Raw genomic sequence first — 16,625 nt, forward strand, 5'->3', positions numbered from 1 at the left:
AATTTATACCAGGCTCAGCAGAACACTGGATTCTGCATTTTTTAAAATTTGTGTAAGGAAGTGTCCACAAATTCAATGCTTGCATCTGAATTTTCACCTCCCTTAAAAAATCAGGGATGTCTGAATGCACCATGCTCTGTTCCTTATTTCCTTCCCTCTGCACTTACTACTAAGCTATCAGTCCTTGCCCATCTATTCTTGGTAAAAAAATAAACCTCACTCATCTAAACAAACTGACTTTAGGACAGTCATTCATCACGGTCGCGATGATCTTTTCCACAAACTTTCCAGATAAATTTCAGTGATGGCAGTGAGGGCTGCTGGGAGAGGGGTGTACGGGAGATAGAACACGTTTAAAACGTTTAAAAATAGGAAGAAAAAGGTATGACATTTTCCCCAAAATTTCTGCAGCTTTTTTGATATGTACCTGTAAAGTATGATCAAACCTCCACGTTATCCTTTCCAGAATAAAGAGGGTGCTTTAAAGATTTACACTATAAACTGAGTGTTTTGAGCTGTGACTGCTGCCTAGGTATCCCATTTTCCCCTAGTCCAAGACTATGATTCTCTAACATAACATAAAAATCCAACAGTATTAACTGCAAAAGCAACTGCTCTGAGTTTTGTTTGGCATTTTCTTTACTTGTTTCTCAGTCCAGTTAAACCCTGTCTTGTTCAATGTCTGCCTCACTGACAGTGAAGGCAAGTGTCACACTATGTCCATCTGCACGTGACATTTGACAGGAACTCGGTGTATCCACGGGGAAACTCAAGGGGAAATCACTAACGGGGACAAGAGCAGGGGGTGTTTTGGCAGGAGATTGCTAATGTGACTGTGGGAGAAAAGAAAGGTCTGCAGAACCTCCGTGCCAGGAAAGTCAGGCAGATGGAAGGTCGGGAGATGCCCGTACCCGGACCTAGGGGCACTCGGGCGGATCCCCGGCTCCTTGGCAGAGCTCCCTGCCCGCCTCCTCCAGCGAGGGGATGCCAACACCGGCAGCTGCCCGGGAGAGGGCACTGCTGTCCTGCTTTTGGGACAACCCCGACTTTCTTCTTTCCTAATGCAGCGCAAAAGCCATTTCAGCGCGGTCTGGCCAAAGCACGGCAGAGGAGAGCCCGCTCGGGCAATCAGAACCCGCTCGGGGGATTCTGCTGCACCCTGAGTGTGGCAGGAGCTACAGCTGCCCTGGGGCTAGAGCATCATCGGCTCTGACGGTAACAGCTCCCGGCGCCGTGTGTACAGAGAGCGCTGCAGAGTGAAACGTGCTCCAGCCAACGTGAATACGCTGCTGCTGTTACAAGAAAACCCAACCTAAACCAACCAACCAAACAAAAAAACCCCCACAATAAAACAAAAAACTCAAACCAAACAAAATAAAAAAAAAATACAAAAGAACCCCACCCCCGACAAACAAACAAACAACAAACCACAAAAACAAAGAAAGAAAGAAAACCAAGCCCCAACTAAAATGTCCACACTGGGAAGGCAGAGATACCCTAGAGCCGAAGTGGTAAAACACCAGAATCAAAAGCTTGAAAGGGTACAATTTAGAATTTTGTTTTTACAACTGAGACGAAAATTAACCATTTAACACATGTGTGTAACAGGCCTGGTGAATTTGTAAGGCAGCCCTTTTGTCTGAGGCAAACTGTGTAACTGATGTAGCACTTTCCATCCTCCACCGAAGGACAGCCTTTTCATTAGCAAAATGTGTTTATTTTTAAAAAGGCAGAATACTCCCACTTCATCAAAGCTGTAGGATTTTTTAAGTGGGGCAATTTATTACACAATACAGGTGCTCTGTACAGCCAGTAAGAATTAACTGCTTTGCACAACAAGAATTTCCCATAGGAAATGTAATGAGCCTAACAAAGTATATTGGAAACAAAGGGTGCACTTACGGAAGAAGACTAGAAACCGAAGTATAAAAAGTGAAAGAGTAAACCAGTTTTCTCTCATTTTCTCTAAAAGTAACAATTTGAATTCTAAGACAAAGGCAGAGAAATACATATATAAAAATCTTTGTACAAATTTTAAAAAGCATGCTTAGGACTGGAAGCACAAAAATTTACAAAAGAGAGACCAAGTGTCATCTTTTGATATATCAGTACCATCTGAAGTCTGTTTACATATTCTCTACATTTTTATCTCTTTTGTTAGGCCAAAGTAGCATTCAAAAAAAGACTCAATATACCATATCTCAGGCTCAAAAGTAAACAATACATCACCACTGTGATGAAACCTTACTGAGGTACACTGACCTGAGCCCAGTGTGCATCTGTTCTCCTACAAGTGCACTTTCCTCAGGTTTATTCCAAATCTAAAACTGTCTCCCCAGCATATCAGTCTCAAAGAGCTTGTATTAAACACTTCCTTGCTCCCTTACCAAAACCAAGAGGGATGTTTTATTAACAGCTAAAGTAAGTTTGGATTGATTCTTGCTCTGCAGCTACAAAAGATTTATGGGTTATTATTGATTTCCTCCGTTGTTCCTCAGCAAAGCAGCTCAGTAAGTACCTATAGCTGTGGAGATTCCCCAGAAGAATGCCTTGGTACACTGTGTTCAGACAGCTCAGACAAAAGCTTTTACTACCTGCTGCCTTTCTTTTTTAACATCTTTGAGTTTTTCCTTGGTTCAGTCTCCCCTTCATGTGAACTCTGTGACATCTCTCTGAAAGAATAAATAAGAAAAAGAAAACAAAAATGTGGACAGTTTTTAAAATGCTATACTTTCCTCTTAAACTAAATTAATTTTGGTAAAAGAAAGGCGCTTGCTATATAACTTCTGCACTCACTGGTTTCAGCTGCCTCTGTTGAGTCTGCCAAAACAAAGTTGCAAAAACATAAACGTTCCTTTGTTGGGTCCCTGCTCCCTACACACGCATCCCTTGCTGGCTGTGGGAAAGGAGAGTGTGAAAAGGGTTGATGCCATCAGAAAGGAGCCATCTCCTGAAGTCAGTCCCAGGCTGAGGTCACTCAGGGGATAAATACTTTACCCCAAAGGCCTGTGGCTCCTGAGAACCAACTGTTTGCTTTGCCTGTCAGCAGGATTTTCTCTGCTCAATATATCAAGCTGCATCGACCAGCTGGCTGGTTTGATCTGCCCATAGTAATCAGCTGGCATCTTTCAGGTTTGTAGCCATTTCTTCTCCTCTTGTTAGCACCCCAGCATAAGCCTACTGAAACATCTATCAAGAAAATCATTGTCAGAGCTGCTACCCACATCAGCCAAAGACTGGCGCTTGCCTTTATTCCTGAAAGAAAGGTGGAAGTTGAAAGCCCACATACGACAGACCATATTTTGGTTGCTACATTTCAGCCTACTTCCATTGAATTCACTTGTCCCTGCTGATTTATGCTGCCTGTGACTCAGGTCTAAATAAAACTAAATAAAGGAAATTTTGAAACAGTATTTTTCATTTCTCTACCTTTAATCAAAGCTATTTATAAAATACACAGCAGTACAGACAAGCAAATACAGATGAATTTCCCAACTTTAAAAAAGATTATGGGGTAAAAAAGGTACATATGAGAAGTAAATATTAAGGAGACTCAGCTAGTGCAGGCATTATGTTTTGAGTTTGAGTGACATACCTTCTTAAGAAGTAGATTTTGCAGTTTTATATTTAAAAAAGGATTTTTTTTATAAATAGCTTTTCACATACCATATTTTTAGTCTGTAACATACCTGCATAAGCCAGAAGTTTTTCCATGGGGCTCTTGAATATATTCATGAGAATCATCTTTTTCTGCTGGTTCAGGTGACTGGAAGATCTGTCTTTTGGAATTTGCTTTTACACCTGAATTGCCAAATGCAGTGTATTAAAAAAAAAAATCACATATAGTAGAGCTTGTTTGGTTTTGATTAACCTAAAGCAAAAATTTACACTCTATCACTTTATACACTATTATTATTCCAAGGAAATCACCCCACTTTACATTAGCCCAGCATACTGCTTTTTTACCACTGGTTAGCTCTCACACAGCAGACTGTGAACTGCCATACTTGCTGAACTCTGAAGTAAGTTTCCATGTGTTGCAACAGTTGAAAGCCCTAACATGTATTTTCTTAGCAAGTAACTGAAAATGGCTTTTTATTACCACCAAACAGAAGAAAAGCCAGTTCATATTTCTGAGTGATTTGAATCAGAACAACATGATGTTAAAAATTCACTGCTTTTAGGGCCCTGAACTAAGCTTCCACATGTCCACACAGTCATGTTGCCAACCAAGGCAAACAATCCTGCCTGAGAAGCAACAGCTGCGGAGAGAGCCTCCAAAACTGTGCAGGTGAGTGAGCTGCTTTTCCCTTTCAGGCACCCATCTTGCCTTTCAGCATCTTTCAAATGTAATGCCATGTCTCATTCTGATAATGACAGAAAGATTGCATGGCTGAAAGGATGACACTTGCACACTGCATCTGAAATGTGGACTAGGAAATACGACTGCTGTTCTAGAAATTTGTCCCTACGTATCTCCTGAAGAATGAATCAGTATGATTTGTTAAAACTACAGTAAATTCATGAAAAGAGATCAAGCTTCCTGATTCGTACATGTGTGGGAGGCAATTCGATTCTGCCAGGAGAACGGAAGCTGGGTGATTCAACTCTGCTGTTCTCCCATGGATTCAGCAATTGAGGTGAACAGAGTAGTTTCTAATGGGTATGACAAAGTAATGAAAAATGTTTTGGTTTCAACAGGGCAAAGCTTTACCTCAGTGGACACAATGTAATCTACCAGCTAAAGGCTGCTCTGGAGTGAGCAGAGGTCACACTTGTTTGTGGCTGTGCTGCTGGAGAACTGGTTAACCTTGAAAGGTTTCATTAATTTTCTACATCCCAATTAGGAAAACTGAACTGATGAAAAATGTCTCCTGAAACTCCAATGTGTTATACTGCAACATCTGCACTGATTTGTGTATTATGTGGGTTTTTGGGGTTTTTTTTTGAACAATTCAGGATAGTACCAACCTGCTGGCTTGCTCCTTTTAGAAGGCTTCTTCTTCACAGTCAGTGGAACTCGGGTCAGCACAGCCAACTCACTCACAAAGTCCTGCTCTGCTTCCTGCATGCAAGGACAAAGCAGCAATCACTCGACACAACACAGCTCAATTCTGGGTTATTACATGTGGCACAAGAAAACAGATACATCACTGCAGAAACACAGGAAACAATATGGGAAACAACCAGGGAAGTGTTCCTACAAGACAGTTACGAATCTCAGCACTGATTTCAACTAGGGTAGCGAAGAGACTCTCACAATCTGTCCCATGTTTTTCCAATGAATGCTTCAGATCCAGGAACCATTTTACCCTGATTTACCCTTAGCTGACTCTCCAACTCAGCTCCTAGGCAGTGCAATCCCAGCAGCTTCTGTTTCAGAGACTCCAGACGAATTTGCTGCCGCAGTTCAAACTGAGCCAAAATCTTGTTTTGCTGTAGCACTACCCTGGTCAAGAGAAATGTGAATGTATAAATGCTGTTCAGTGCAAGGGAAGAATACAATCCTGTCAAAGTCAGTTTAGAAGATTTTGTCAAGAGAAGGGCTCATTAACAGTATTGACCCAGCCACTTTCTGCTGGGACAGAAAATTTTGTGGTTGATTTTTAGATCTGCTTATTTTAATAACCTGCCTTGGCTGTCCATAGAACACATGGTCCTTTTGGAGGTAGGAATTACATGAGTTTGCAGTGTCCATGCCTGGACTCTGGGAGCTGGAATTCAGCTCTAACATCGAAGCCTGCTTTCAAAACCATTGCATGTTTCTAGGGTCAGTTTTACTGTCTGCTTGCCAAAGGGTCAAGCTGTTCAAAGATCAGGTGTGAGGATAAGGGATTAAGAATTAGGCATTTCATCCAGGGCTCTTCAGTACCTGACTGAGCCACCATCAGTACCAGACTGAGCCATCAACAGGGTAATTCAAAACTTGGCAACTGAAAGCATTAACAACTGTATTCTTCATTTGTTGTACGTTTCTGGTTAAGGATTATTATTAATACAGTACAACCTGAATGGCTACAACTTTGCTGCATCTGTATTTCTTCTGTTTTCTTGCTTGATCTACCTTAAAGCACTGCTGCCAATCACCCATCAAATTCTTCAGGGAAGGAGGTAACACAAATTGTTTCTGACATTTACACTTAATGAAATTGCTATTGTAATGGTCACTGCTTACAGAGGTTACCTTTCAACATTTGCTTTTTGAACTCACACTCCTAACCTTGCACCAAGGGCAAAAGGAAATAAAAAATAAAACAATGTCATAGGAGTTCATAGGAGTTAGACAAATTAATGTAAACTTTGTCATTACTTTACAAAGGGCCAGACCATAAAAGAAATCATAATGGCAATAGGAAAATGGGTTTGATTACTGATGATTATGAGATCAGCTTAGATGCTGCATAGTTACATTCTTCGATACCACACTTCGGCTTGCGAAGGCAAATTTCAATATATTTTGTTTTAAGATACTAGAATAGATTGCAGGAGAAAAAGAAATGAGACAACAGCTAGAAGTGAATTTGTATGCCATAATAAATGATAAATTTGATAATAAATAACTAACAGATCTTTTATAAAACTCTTTATTACACAAATCTATTTCTTTAATAACTAAAACAAGGATGAAAAAGTGGTCAATGATATCTTTTAATTTAGAAGAAACAGAATGTCTAAAGAAAGATTTAACCTCTTTACAATGTCAATATTGCAGCTGTTGTATTTTTCTGGATAATAAACCAAGAGCAAAGACATAAAATTATTACAAAAATGTATCATGTACATGAGAAGCCATAGAGATTTTTACGACAACTTCTTTTTATTGCAGTGCTTTTCATCTGGACTTTTAAGTTTCATTAAATCAGCAATTACTTAAATATGATTTTTATTTAACTAACATTTGAGGGACTCTAAATACAGTGCAAGTAATCTTGATTTTTCAAGGCATTCACTGAAGCCTTCATCCCTTCTGAGTATTTTTTGGGCTTCAAATATTTTCTCTTCATTATGGTATATGTTTTCTCCACAGCAAACTAACAAACACTTTTGATGTTCTAAGTATAAAGGATGGCATGTAATGAATTACATTCAGCATTCGCTCCCATCCTACATTTATGTTAAATTTCTTTTAAAATTTGGCCTGTTTTGGCATTGTATTTCATTCTCTCTTTTCAAACTGCCTAAGTATAGTTCTTCAATCTGTAACTAATGACCATCAAAAAGTTTATTAAATAAGAAAGTAATTCTCTGAGATCAAAGGGCAGACATGAATTGGCAATAGGTATTTCTTTTCCATCAAAGACAAGCATAAAATGCAAACTCAAGACATTTATTCAGCTAGACATTTATATAGATCTGCAATCACTCACAAAGTTTAAATAGACAGCAGTGCTGCTGCCTGGTCTAACCTTTGGTGAACCGTGGATGACACATTTAGGAGGTCTTTGGTGTGTTTTTCTTTCAATTCCAGTTCATTCTCTTTATTCTTCAGTCTGATCCTTTCATTTCTTTCTGCTGAAATAATGTTATTGAAAAATTTTCTGCTCAAACTTAAAAACTCAGAGTTGTGACAACCTTCATCACAAATTAATCATGATTGTAGGTAGTCTCCAAATTTACTGCTCCTTAGGGATATCAAGTACTTCTTACACACTCTGCCAAAGTCTGCTGCAAAGAGAATACTTTTGGCTGAGATAGGAATGTCACTGAATTCCTGTTTACCTACTTCTCCCACTAGGCTAACTGATTAACATGGAATTCAAAGCAGACATTTTCTAAAAAACGTTGATGCCTTAAGCAAGAACTCTAATATCTAAACAAAAAATGCAATATAAAGAAAACCTTCCACTCAGAGGTGACTTATTCCTGGGAATGCTCAGCTTCACAAGATGTCCCCTCAACTGACAGGAAACTATTCTGGTTACTTTTGCATATGCTCACACTCTGTGACTGAGTGCTTATTTACTGACCAGACTCCTGACTCTTGCCCCCGAAGTCCTGCCTGGCAGCAAGGCTTGGGCACATCTGACAGACAGGACCTTGCACCACTCTTTTTAAATTAAACAGGAGAGAGTTGGATGGGTTTGTAACAGATCAGGGTACATAACCTTCATCTGGGGAGCATCCAGCCTTTTCTGAACACTCAGAGAGGCTGACAGGCACCTTTCCCACCAGCTGCACCATCAGGGAGCAGTTACTGAATGTACTCTGGGCTGGGCTGGGCTGGCTGTGCCAGGGGAGGTACTCTCCACCTTTGCTTCTGGGGCTGTGCCAGGCAGACTAAATTCAGATTTACTAGGCCAAGGAATGCCAGAAGAAGCAAAATCCTCTAGTCTTACATTAAGCACTGTCACTGAGAGACAGAATTGTCATACGAACCTTGTAAGGATTTCAGATGTTGAAGCTTTTTTCCTTCATAGCCTTCTGTGATTTTTCCTAATTGCTGGTAGTAGTTTTGCACCAGTCTACTGATATTATTGCTGGTCCCATACACACTTTCAACAGCAGATTCCACCAGTCTCTCCTGTATCACACGGTACAAGTCACAATTCATTTTCCAAGCCCAAAATTGCTTTGATCTGTTTAAAAAAACCTCCATACCTAATTTGGTATATGCACACAAAATTGTGAATTTAAAATGTGGCTTTAAAAATGGGGCAGACTGAGATACTGAAACCACGCAACATTTCAGCATGAAAAATTGCAGCAAAATCTTTCTAATCTGCCTCATCTCCATCTGGGAAGGGGTCGTTCCCCTATCCATTCAATCTCTACAGTCCATTTTAACAGTCAAGCCGACTGCCAGCAAAGCAAGCTAATCTGTGTGCAGCTCTGCTGTGACTTTCCATTACACTGAAAATCCAAATATTTACTTTGGAAAAAAAATTATTAATCTACGATGTAATACTTAATTTTATTTAATTATTTATCTATGAATTAATATTAAGCTGTTAGTATACAAACACCATTAATTAGTCACAAACCCTTTATTAATAGATAAGTATCTCCATTTCTTTCTTCTTTTTGTTATTCTCTGGCATCAAGAGTTGTGACAAGTTTTTTCCTGTTCCAGTGTTTGACTTAATAAAACCTGTTTTGGCTGCTGTAGCAAATACTGAATTGCTACATAAGTGTTAGCTTGTAATACTTTGCAAATTATGCTCAGTTTTAACACAGGTCCTAACAGTCTTCTGCTGATACTTCCAGGCATACATTAGTGCATATATTAAATTGCCTTCCATCTGTGCAAGGTAGCCCTTGTTTTGTTGGGAAAACCATTTCCATACCTTGAAGTCCTGTCCATCATCTGAACTCTTTTTTTCAGTTTCCCCTCGGGCATACTGCAGCAGTGTCTGCCCAATCACCTGCTCCATGTGCTGCTGAAGAAACTGAAGAGCTTCTTGGATTTCTGTGACTAGCTGCTGATGAAATTCTAAATGGGTTTCTTGTGTTTCTTCCTCAAGCTTCTCCTCCTCTTCACGAATGTGGGACTCCTGGTAATCAGACAATAAGAGAGCACTTCCAATTAAATACATTAACTGTAGCCAGCTTCACTTTGAAAGAAAGTCCTGCACCCATTCAGAATGTTACAGTTTTAGTAATTATGATACTATAATTTACAGAGGGAGTCTGTACAGTGATTTAACACACTTGTCTTTGCAACTGAACTATAGCCTCTGCCATGATACGTACAGTAAAAGTTGCACTCTGTCCTTTTAGTCACTTCTAAGTGATGTATTCACATGTATGTGAAATGTCCTGAGTCCAGTAAGGGATAATTGTGGATGCCTTGATAAACTGCACAGGAGCAAGGCAAGTACAGTTATGCACCAGGAATACTTGCACAGTTTGTGTGGTCTACTTGAGAAAAATTTGGGATTTGTCAGTACTTAGGAATAGCAATGCCCTTGGGAGTACCAATGGCCCTTGGGACAGGTCACGAAGGTGTGTAATTACATTTGAAAACCATTTGCACAACATCCTCGGGTGCTGAGTTCTAAAGCTTCTCTTATTATCTTATCCTGTTTCTTAATTTTGAACCTGCCATCTGGTAACATTGCTAGATGCTCTCTTCTTCCATTAGAAATGTGAAAAATGGTTCTCTATTCACATATTTGATGCCAGTTTTAAAACCTATGATATTCCAGAAGACACCTGTTTTTTAGGCTAAAGAGTTCAAGTTCTTTGAGGTCTTTGGACCATCCTTGTCTCCATTTTTGTGCATGAAAAATGCACACTTTTCATCTAAGCTCTCTTATATAATCAACAGTATTATCTGCATGGCCCATTCTGTCATCATTAAGAGTGGCAGTCTGCCATAGATGGCCTTCTATTCTGTTTTTGATGTCTTTCTTACATTTATATACTCATTTAAGCCTGAATAACATTAAAATATTCTGGGCGATGTGACAGTACCTATTTGATGCCTTCTTGGAAATAAGAAATGCAAGTAGAAAAAGAACATTCATCTGTAGAAATATTCTTATTAATGCTGGGTTGTTCTGACGTTATATTTATAGCTAAGACATATGTTTTGAGGTTTTTGAGAAGGTTGGAATGTCATTAAGCTGTTTCTCATATTTTTTAGAGCCTCAATGTCATGTGATTATTCCCAAACTAGGATTCATTAGTCATTTTACATTCTATATGAAATCAATGGATAGACATGACATTGTTCACCAGTATAAAACTGGCCCAAGCAAAAATTAAGTCTGGGTAAAACAACACAGTATGCCTAAAAATCTGGTTGAGTGTCTGTAGATTAACCTCTTCCTGAACTCCTTATAGATTGGTTCTAGTTTTGGAGGTTGGTTGTAACACGTTTTTTCTCTCTGGACTTCTCCCAGTTCCACACCTATGCCCTACTTTTTCAGCAGCAAGAATCTTACATGTGTAGTTTTAGGCACTCCCTTGTGAGATGGGTTTTAGCTGGACTTGGAAAGAGGCTGTAATGGAGAGAAGCCAAAGGAACACTAATACCTGAGGACATTTAATTTTCATTAGGGAACCAGTGATTACATCAATTAATGCCTCCATGTGAGCTAAGTGAGAGGGAGTAGCAGAAAGCAGGAGGAATGCAGTGATATGCATCTGTATTTTATTATTTTATATTTAATTTCTTCTGAAGGTTAATGAGTTTTTGAGATTTTCAAACTTAAAAGAAACTGCTTCAACTGACATTTTTCAGATATGAAAACAGTAGGACACAGATTTTCCTTATTCCTCTTCCACATGGAGATTAAGGGTTTATATTATGCAAATCCAAATTAGAGGGGTACAGAATTTTACCTCTCAGCTAATTACATGGCAACAGCATGAAGCATAGAGCTGCAAAGTGTCTGATGGGTTCAAGCCACATGTGCAGCAGCAGTGGGTTGGGCAGAGCTATCCCTGACACCTGCTGGGAGGGTTGTCAGAGGTTGAAATATGAAATGTGGCGCTGTTCTACATAAATATCCAATGCAGGTAATTAAATAACCAACAACACATAATAGATCAACACTAAAAACCAGTCACAAACAGATGTGAAAGTGTCCTATGGGAACATCCTGTCTAAAAATCCCTTAAACTTTCTTTTGTCTTCTTGACCTACAATAGCCAGGTAATTTGGGAGGATTGGGAATGGATGCTGATCTTCCTATGGACTGAGAGAGAAAAAAAAGAATGAAAAATTATCACAGTATAGAAGAACTTGCTAGCTGTGGTACAAGTCAGAGTTTCTCCTAATGCTCCAGTAAGAACTTCTCATATGCATATTACGATCCCCAGCAAAATTAGTAGGAGCTTCTCTTACCCTGAAGCAGTAGCTTTGCAGTAGTCCTTTATACATGTTGGCATCCTTGTCTTCTTGCATTAGTATCTTCATATAAATAAATTGCTAAATAAGCTTGCTAGGATAACACATATCACAGATGTCTATACACTCGATACAGTATAAGGGATTTTAAAACGCCTGCCCAAATTACAACAGGCATACTCAGGGAACTCCTATGCCAGCAATGTTTTGACAGAGAACATTTTCCTTTCTCCTTGGAGCTTGAACAGTTTTTTTGGGGTTTTTTTTGGTTTAGATCTGCCATGGCTACTTCTAATGCCAAATATCACAGCATATGAGACCTCTGGAGATAACCCACCTGGACACTGTACCTACCACTGCCTTCTGTAACTGCCACTGGTCCTCATCTTGGCACAGGGAGGATCCCTTCTGCAGGGTAAGTTGCTCTCTCAGCTCCTGAAGTGAGCTCTTCTTCCTGGACAGTCGCATGCGTGCCAGGGCTGCCATTCCCACTCTTCGGAAAGTTGAACTTCTGACTACTGAGCACAGAAGAAGTCGGTGCTTCTGCAATATATAGCTAACAGACCTGTAAAAAGGACCATTGAAAATCCATCAGTGAAGCTGCTTGCTGGTTTGACACACCTGTGTTCAACAAAGTCATTGGTTAAAGGTGACAAGAGTTATTCTTCACTCTGTGCAATGTCTTTTTGTACAAAGCATGCCTTGGAAAGCTGCTCAGCGTAAAGAATGGGTACTGCTGTGTTACACTTCCAGTTCTGAAGTTAAATTAAAATGAAAACAGAAACAAAACATGTTGCTAAAATAAAACATCTATATATTATCTAAACCAAACATCTATAAAACATCTATATATATTATATATTTATATAATAAAACATCTATATGTTGCTGGAAGGAGCATTTTATCTTGCAGAAAATGCAACTCCACAGTGACATAGGGAGTGCAGAGAGAGCCTGGTTCAAGACTAGAAACCACAGCCAATACTCACAAAGCACACCAACGACAAATCACATAAGACTATTTTTTCTAATTTCTAATTTTCGTCTCTTTTTTAAAATTTGCTTTTGATATTCAGACAAAAATCTGGAGCAATTGCCTCTCTGTCTGAAGGTGCTAATAATCCCTCAACACTGTTTTCCAGAAGGTAATGTACACAGGTTTTTATCTGGGCATGCAACAGTAAAGTTTTATACCCCACTGCTCACTGATGGAACTTTGCTTACTCATCACTGAGGCATCCTAGTCTGCTTACGACACCTTGAATTATCTTCTCTTGTTTCTCAGAGAGGTGCTTTTGCATCACAGCAGCCAGAGCATATTCCGTTATCCACAGCTAAAAGCAGGGAAAAGAATTACAAATATAAGATACGCTGATTTCAGCCAGTTACTGCATAAAGAAGCATCAGTTTATTTTGCTAAAAAAATCATCCCTCGCTTTCAAAAACAAACTCATGCTGAATTAAAATGATTCAGCTTACTAATATTGTTTTTCAATTATCAAAATCTTAAACAAAACTCACTGAAAAGAAATGCTGGTTTGGATCAGCCCTGAGCTGTGTCCCCTACAGATTTTTTTTGTTTCATCAACAGGGGATCAAGAAAAAATTACAATATGTCCAAAATACTGCATTGACTCTTATCAGCAGGTTGCAGTGGGCTTTTTGGTTTTTTTCTTTTCACTAGTACAGAATGTAGTTTTTATTTTTCACCGAACAAAATAAAGATATCATCTTCCATCACAGTTCTGTCACAGTAAACAGTGCTAATAGTTGGAAATGGAGATTCTGTGATTAGGTGAGTATACGGACTGCAAGTTTACAGCTCCTTCACAGTGATATTTAGTTTGAAGAATTTAATCTTTAAATGAATTTTGATGACTTGCCATTAGGCTGTAAATTAAACTTTTGAAAATATGGATTTAAGATTTTGTTTAGTACGTTGTCAGTATTTAAGGAATAGTAAGTCATAAGCAAAAATATTTGCAAGGCTCCAACTCTTACTGTTAGATAACAGTGTATTTTAGGCTATTGACAGCTGAATAAAAGCAGATTACCTGCTGATGTATCCAGAGCCCTATATTAAATATAATACCCAGGGTGTCTGAGTTTCACTTTGTGTTCCAACGTCATTCAGAACATGAGGGACTAAATTTTCAATTATGGCAGACAGGTGGATTTCACTAGATCAGTATGTCCAGCAAGGGATTAGATGTTGTCCTGGTTGCAGGAGGGGTGAAGCTCAGTGCTGTGTGGGCACATCCAAGTTGTTATTCTATACCACTCACATCATAAATGTGGGGGTGGTTCTGGGGTGAAAATGAGCACGCCCCTCAGAAGTGGGCACCATTTTGCCTCTGTCTCCAGCAGGAAGGTGTCAGCATCAGCCCCTGCAGATCCAGCCCCCATCAGCACCCCTGCTCCCCACCCTGTTTTCTCCAGAACGCAGCTACAGGACTTGGTGCTGAAAGGACAGCGGCAGCAAGGCTCATCAACAGCAGGACTGAACCAACAGAGCCAGTGCAGAGGCTGCCACGGGGGAAGTTGAGGGGAGCCCCACTGACAAGAGCTGAGCTGAGCTGAACTGAAAGGAGGTGGTAGAATGGTTGGAAAAGCAGCAGCGACCTGCAGGACCAGAGCAGCAGGGCGGGAGAAACAGCCGCACAGACACCCATGCAGAGCGGAGCCCAGCAGAGCAGCAGCACAGCCTGACTCAGGGGATTTATTTGTCACTGGCTTTCATTGTTTCAGGCTGGGGAATGTGGGAAATGTTAGCCATGGGAGTTCTCTTGCCATCCTGCCTTTGCTCCTGATGGCCACAAGGGCAGTGAGTGGGAATGATCTCCATATTACCTTTGTCTGGGGAAGCCAAGTGGACATGACCTACAGAGAGCATCAGCTATCTGTTTGTTTCTTCCCAGTGGTGAACTCCTGTTTGCTGGACAAAACACCTTCTCTTTTTGTTTACTTTTGCTACTAATATTGCTGTTGTTATAGTGCATTTCTTACTCCATGGCTTTGTGCTTTCAGTAAATTGTTATCTCAACCCATAACCTTTGCTTTTGCCACTCCCTTACTGGAACAGGCAGGGGAAGGGGAGTGGTTCATTTGCAGTTTAGTTTCCATCTGGTGCTAAAACCAGCACAAATTATAATTGCACAATTGTTAGTGTTAGAATTTATCTCTGCTGGATATGAGTTTTTTCGTTGGGAAGCAGTGATCTGTGCAGGAGAGAGGCTTTCTCTGTGAGCACAGAATGAAGTCCCCTGGGAAGTGCAGAGAAAATCAGAAATCTCATCACCTTTGGCTTCAGAATTAAAACATATTTCTTTTCATGGCTAGTGCTTTCTCTGTAGAATACCCAGTGACACATCTAACTGACCTCTTTCCATGTAGATAACCTTACCAAAACACATGTTCCTGAGCAGGATGCCTGACAAGGATGGGCAGGCAGTCAACAACAAGTGACAGATGGGGAGAGTGCAGCTGAGCATGAGAAGCACAGCCCAGAAGACTGCATGGCACTGGAGACCCACTAGGCTGCTCTCAGCAAGAGCCTCAGACGTACCTGTGTAGCCAGATCTCAACTGATCTGAGTCTACGTAAGTCTGGTAATCACAGAGGACAGCTGAGCACAGTGTCTTCTCTGATTGCATGCTGCAAGCATCAAATTAAGGTCTATCAGGTCTCCAGGTATCATCATGACAGATGGCAAAGACTTGCTTGAAGTAATAATTGTTATCAGCATTTGCCTTTAGCAGCTCGGTGGATACAGCTCCTAGTGTTTCACACCTCTCTGCACACGCCTTGCAGATCCATCACATTGTGTACTTTAATGTCTCTTTCAGCAGTTAAAAGAAAGTCTGAAAACGACCTTTTACTTTCTGGAAGTAATTTTATTTCCAATGAGAGATTGGCTGTGGTTCAGATGTGGGTTTCCATCATTTTCGGAGACCTGATTATTTACTGAGAAGTTGCTCTTGGAGGGCAAGTCAAACAGAATGAGGGTATATATCACCAGGAGACAGAACACAGGAGATGATATTTGAATTACAATTGGAATGGTAAATAATATAATATTGCAGCCAAGCACCTCACTTGCTATCAGTATATCCTATCCAAATGTATATCCTATCACTGTCAGTGATAACGACAGTGCTTCTTGTAGTTGTTCTTTACTTCTGTTTATGAAGAAACAGCCTAGTTCTGTAGCAGTGAAGGGCTCCTTCTAAAGAATGAGTCACCATTTCCATTAAGAGTGCATTTGAGATAATCCATATTCAGAATTTATAAAATGTTTTTGCACTTCCCTGAGACCAATGGGAAACTGAGAATACAGCACAAATTCTTCCAGCACAGTTATTAAACTGAACAGTAAAAGTGCCTCAGTGGTGTAAAGGGTAAGAGAAGAAGAGGAAAGGAGGGGGAATTATTAAAGATTTATGATGAGAGGATAAATAAGGAAGATTGAGAATTAGACCTAATACTAAACCATTGTCTCAAAAAGGCCATTAGGAAGATGATTAAGATAGAAAGGATCAGCAGGAATAAACAGGATATTGCATGTTTAATTGGAAGCAACACCTGTTTGCCCACCAGGATGGGCGAGCAGAGCTGGGTATTTTCCACCTCCAAAATACATGAAGAGCTCACACAGAGAGGCAGAAATGTGACAGCAAAGATTCTCTGGAGATGTTGAGGCTGCTGGCATGTGGCTGAAAACCAGCAAAATAGAGACAACTACTTCTTCAGGCCAGGTGGCAAGGTCAGGCTTTGTGCTTGCATCAATACTCCAATGTTAGGTCAAGTCACCAGGCATGTCTCCAAGCTTTCC

The 16,625-nt window shown here is 40.1% G+C and overlaps 1 protein-coding gene across 2 annotated transcripts in view; it reads right to left on the minus strand.

The window, feature by feature from the left end:
- Positions 1-1,760: 1,760 nt before the first annotated feature.
- Positions 1,761-16,625, minus strand: part of EVC (EvC ciliary complex subunit 1) — a 49,547-nt gene continuing 34,682 nt past the window's right edge. The window contains exons 13-21 of one of the 2 annotated variants that reach the window (XM_040065646.1): positions 13,019-13,128; positions 12,149-12,359; positions 9,285-9,491; positions 8,377-8,521; positions 7,407-7,509; positions 5,323-5,449; positions 4,972-5,065; positions 3,690-3,801; positions 1,761-2,672 (exon numbers count right to left, since the gene is read on the minus strand). In XM_040065646.1, the coding sequence (XP_039921580.1) occupies positions 2,591-2,672; positions 3,690-3,801; positions 4,972-5,065; positions 5,323-5,449; positions 7,407-7,509; positions 8,377-8,521; positions 9,285-9,491; positions 12,149-12,359; positions 13,019-13,128 (1,191 nt within the window). In that variant the 3' untranslated portion in view covers positions 1,761-2,590. Of the gene's footprint in view, positions 2,673-3,689; positions 3,802-4,971; positions 5,066-5,322; positions 5,450-7,406; positions 7,513-8,376; positions 8,522-9,284; positions 9,492-12,148; positions 12,360-13,018; positions 13,129-16,625 lie in introns of both variants that reach the window. The other variant, XM_040065645.2, reaches the window with a different exon arrangement.

The sequence above is a fragment of the Hirundo rustica genome, chromosome 5, assembly GCF_015227805.2.
Source record: "Hirundo rustica isolate bHirRus1 chromosome 5, bHirRus1.pri.v3, whole genome shotgun sequence".
NCBI lineage: Eukaryota > Metazoa > Chordata > Aves > Passeriformes > Hirundinidae > Hirundo > Hirundo rustica.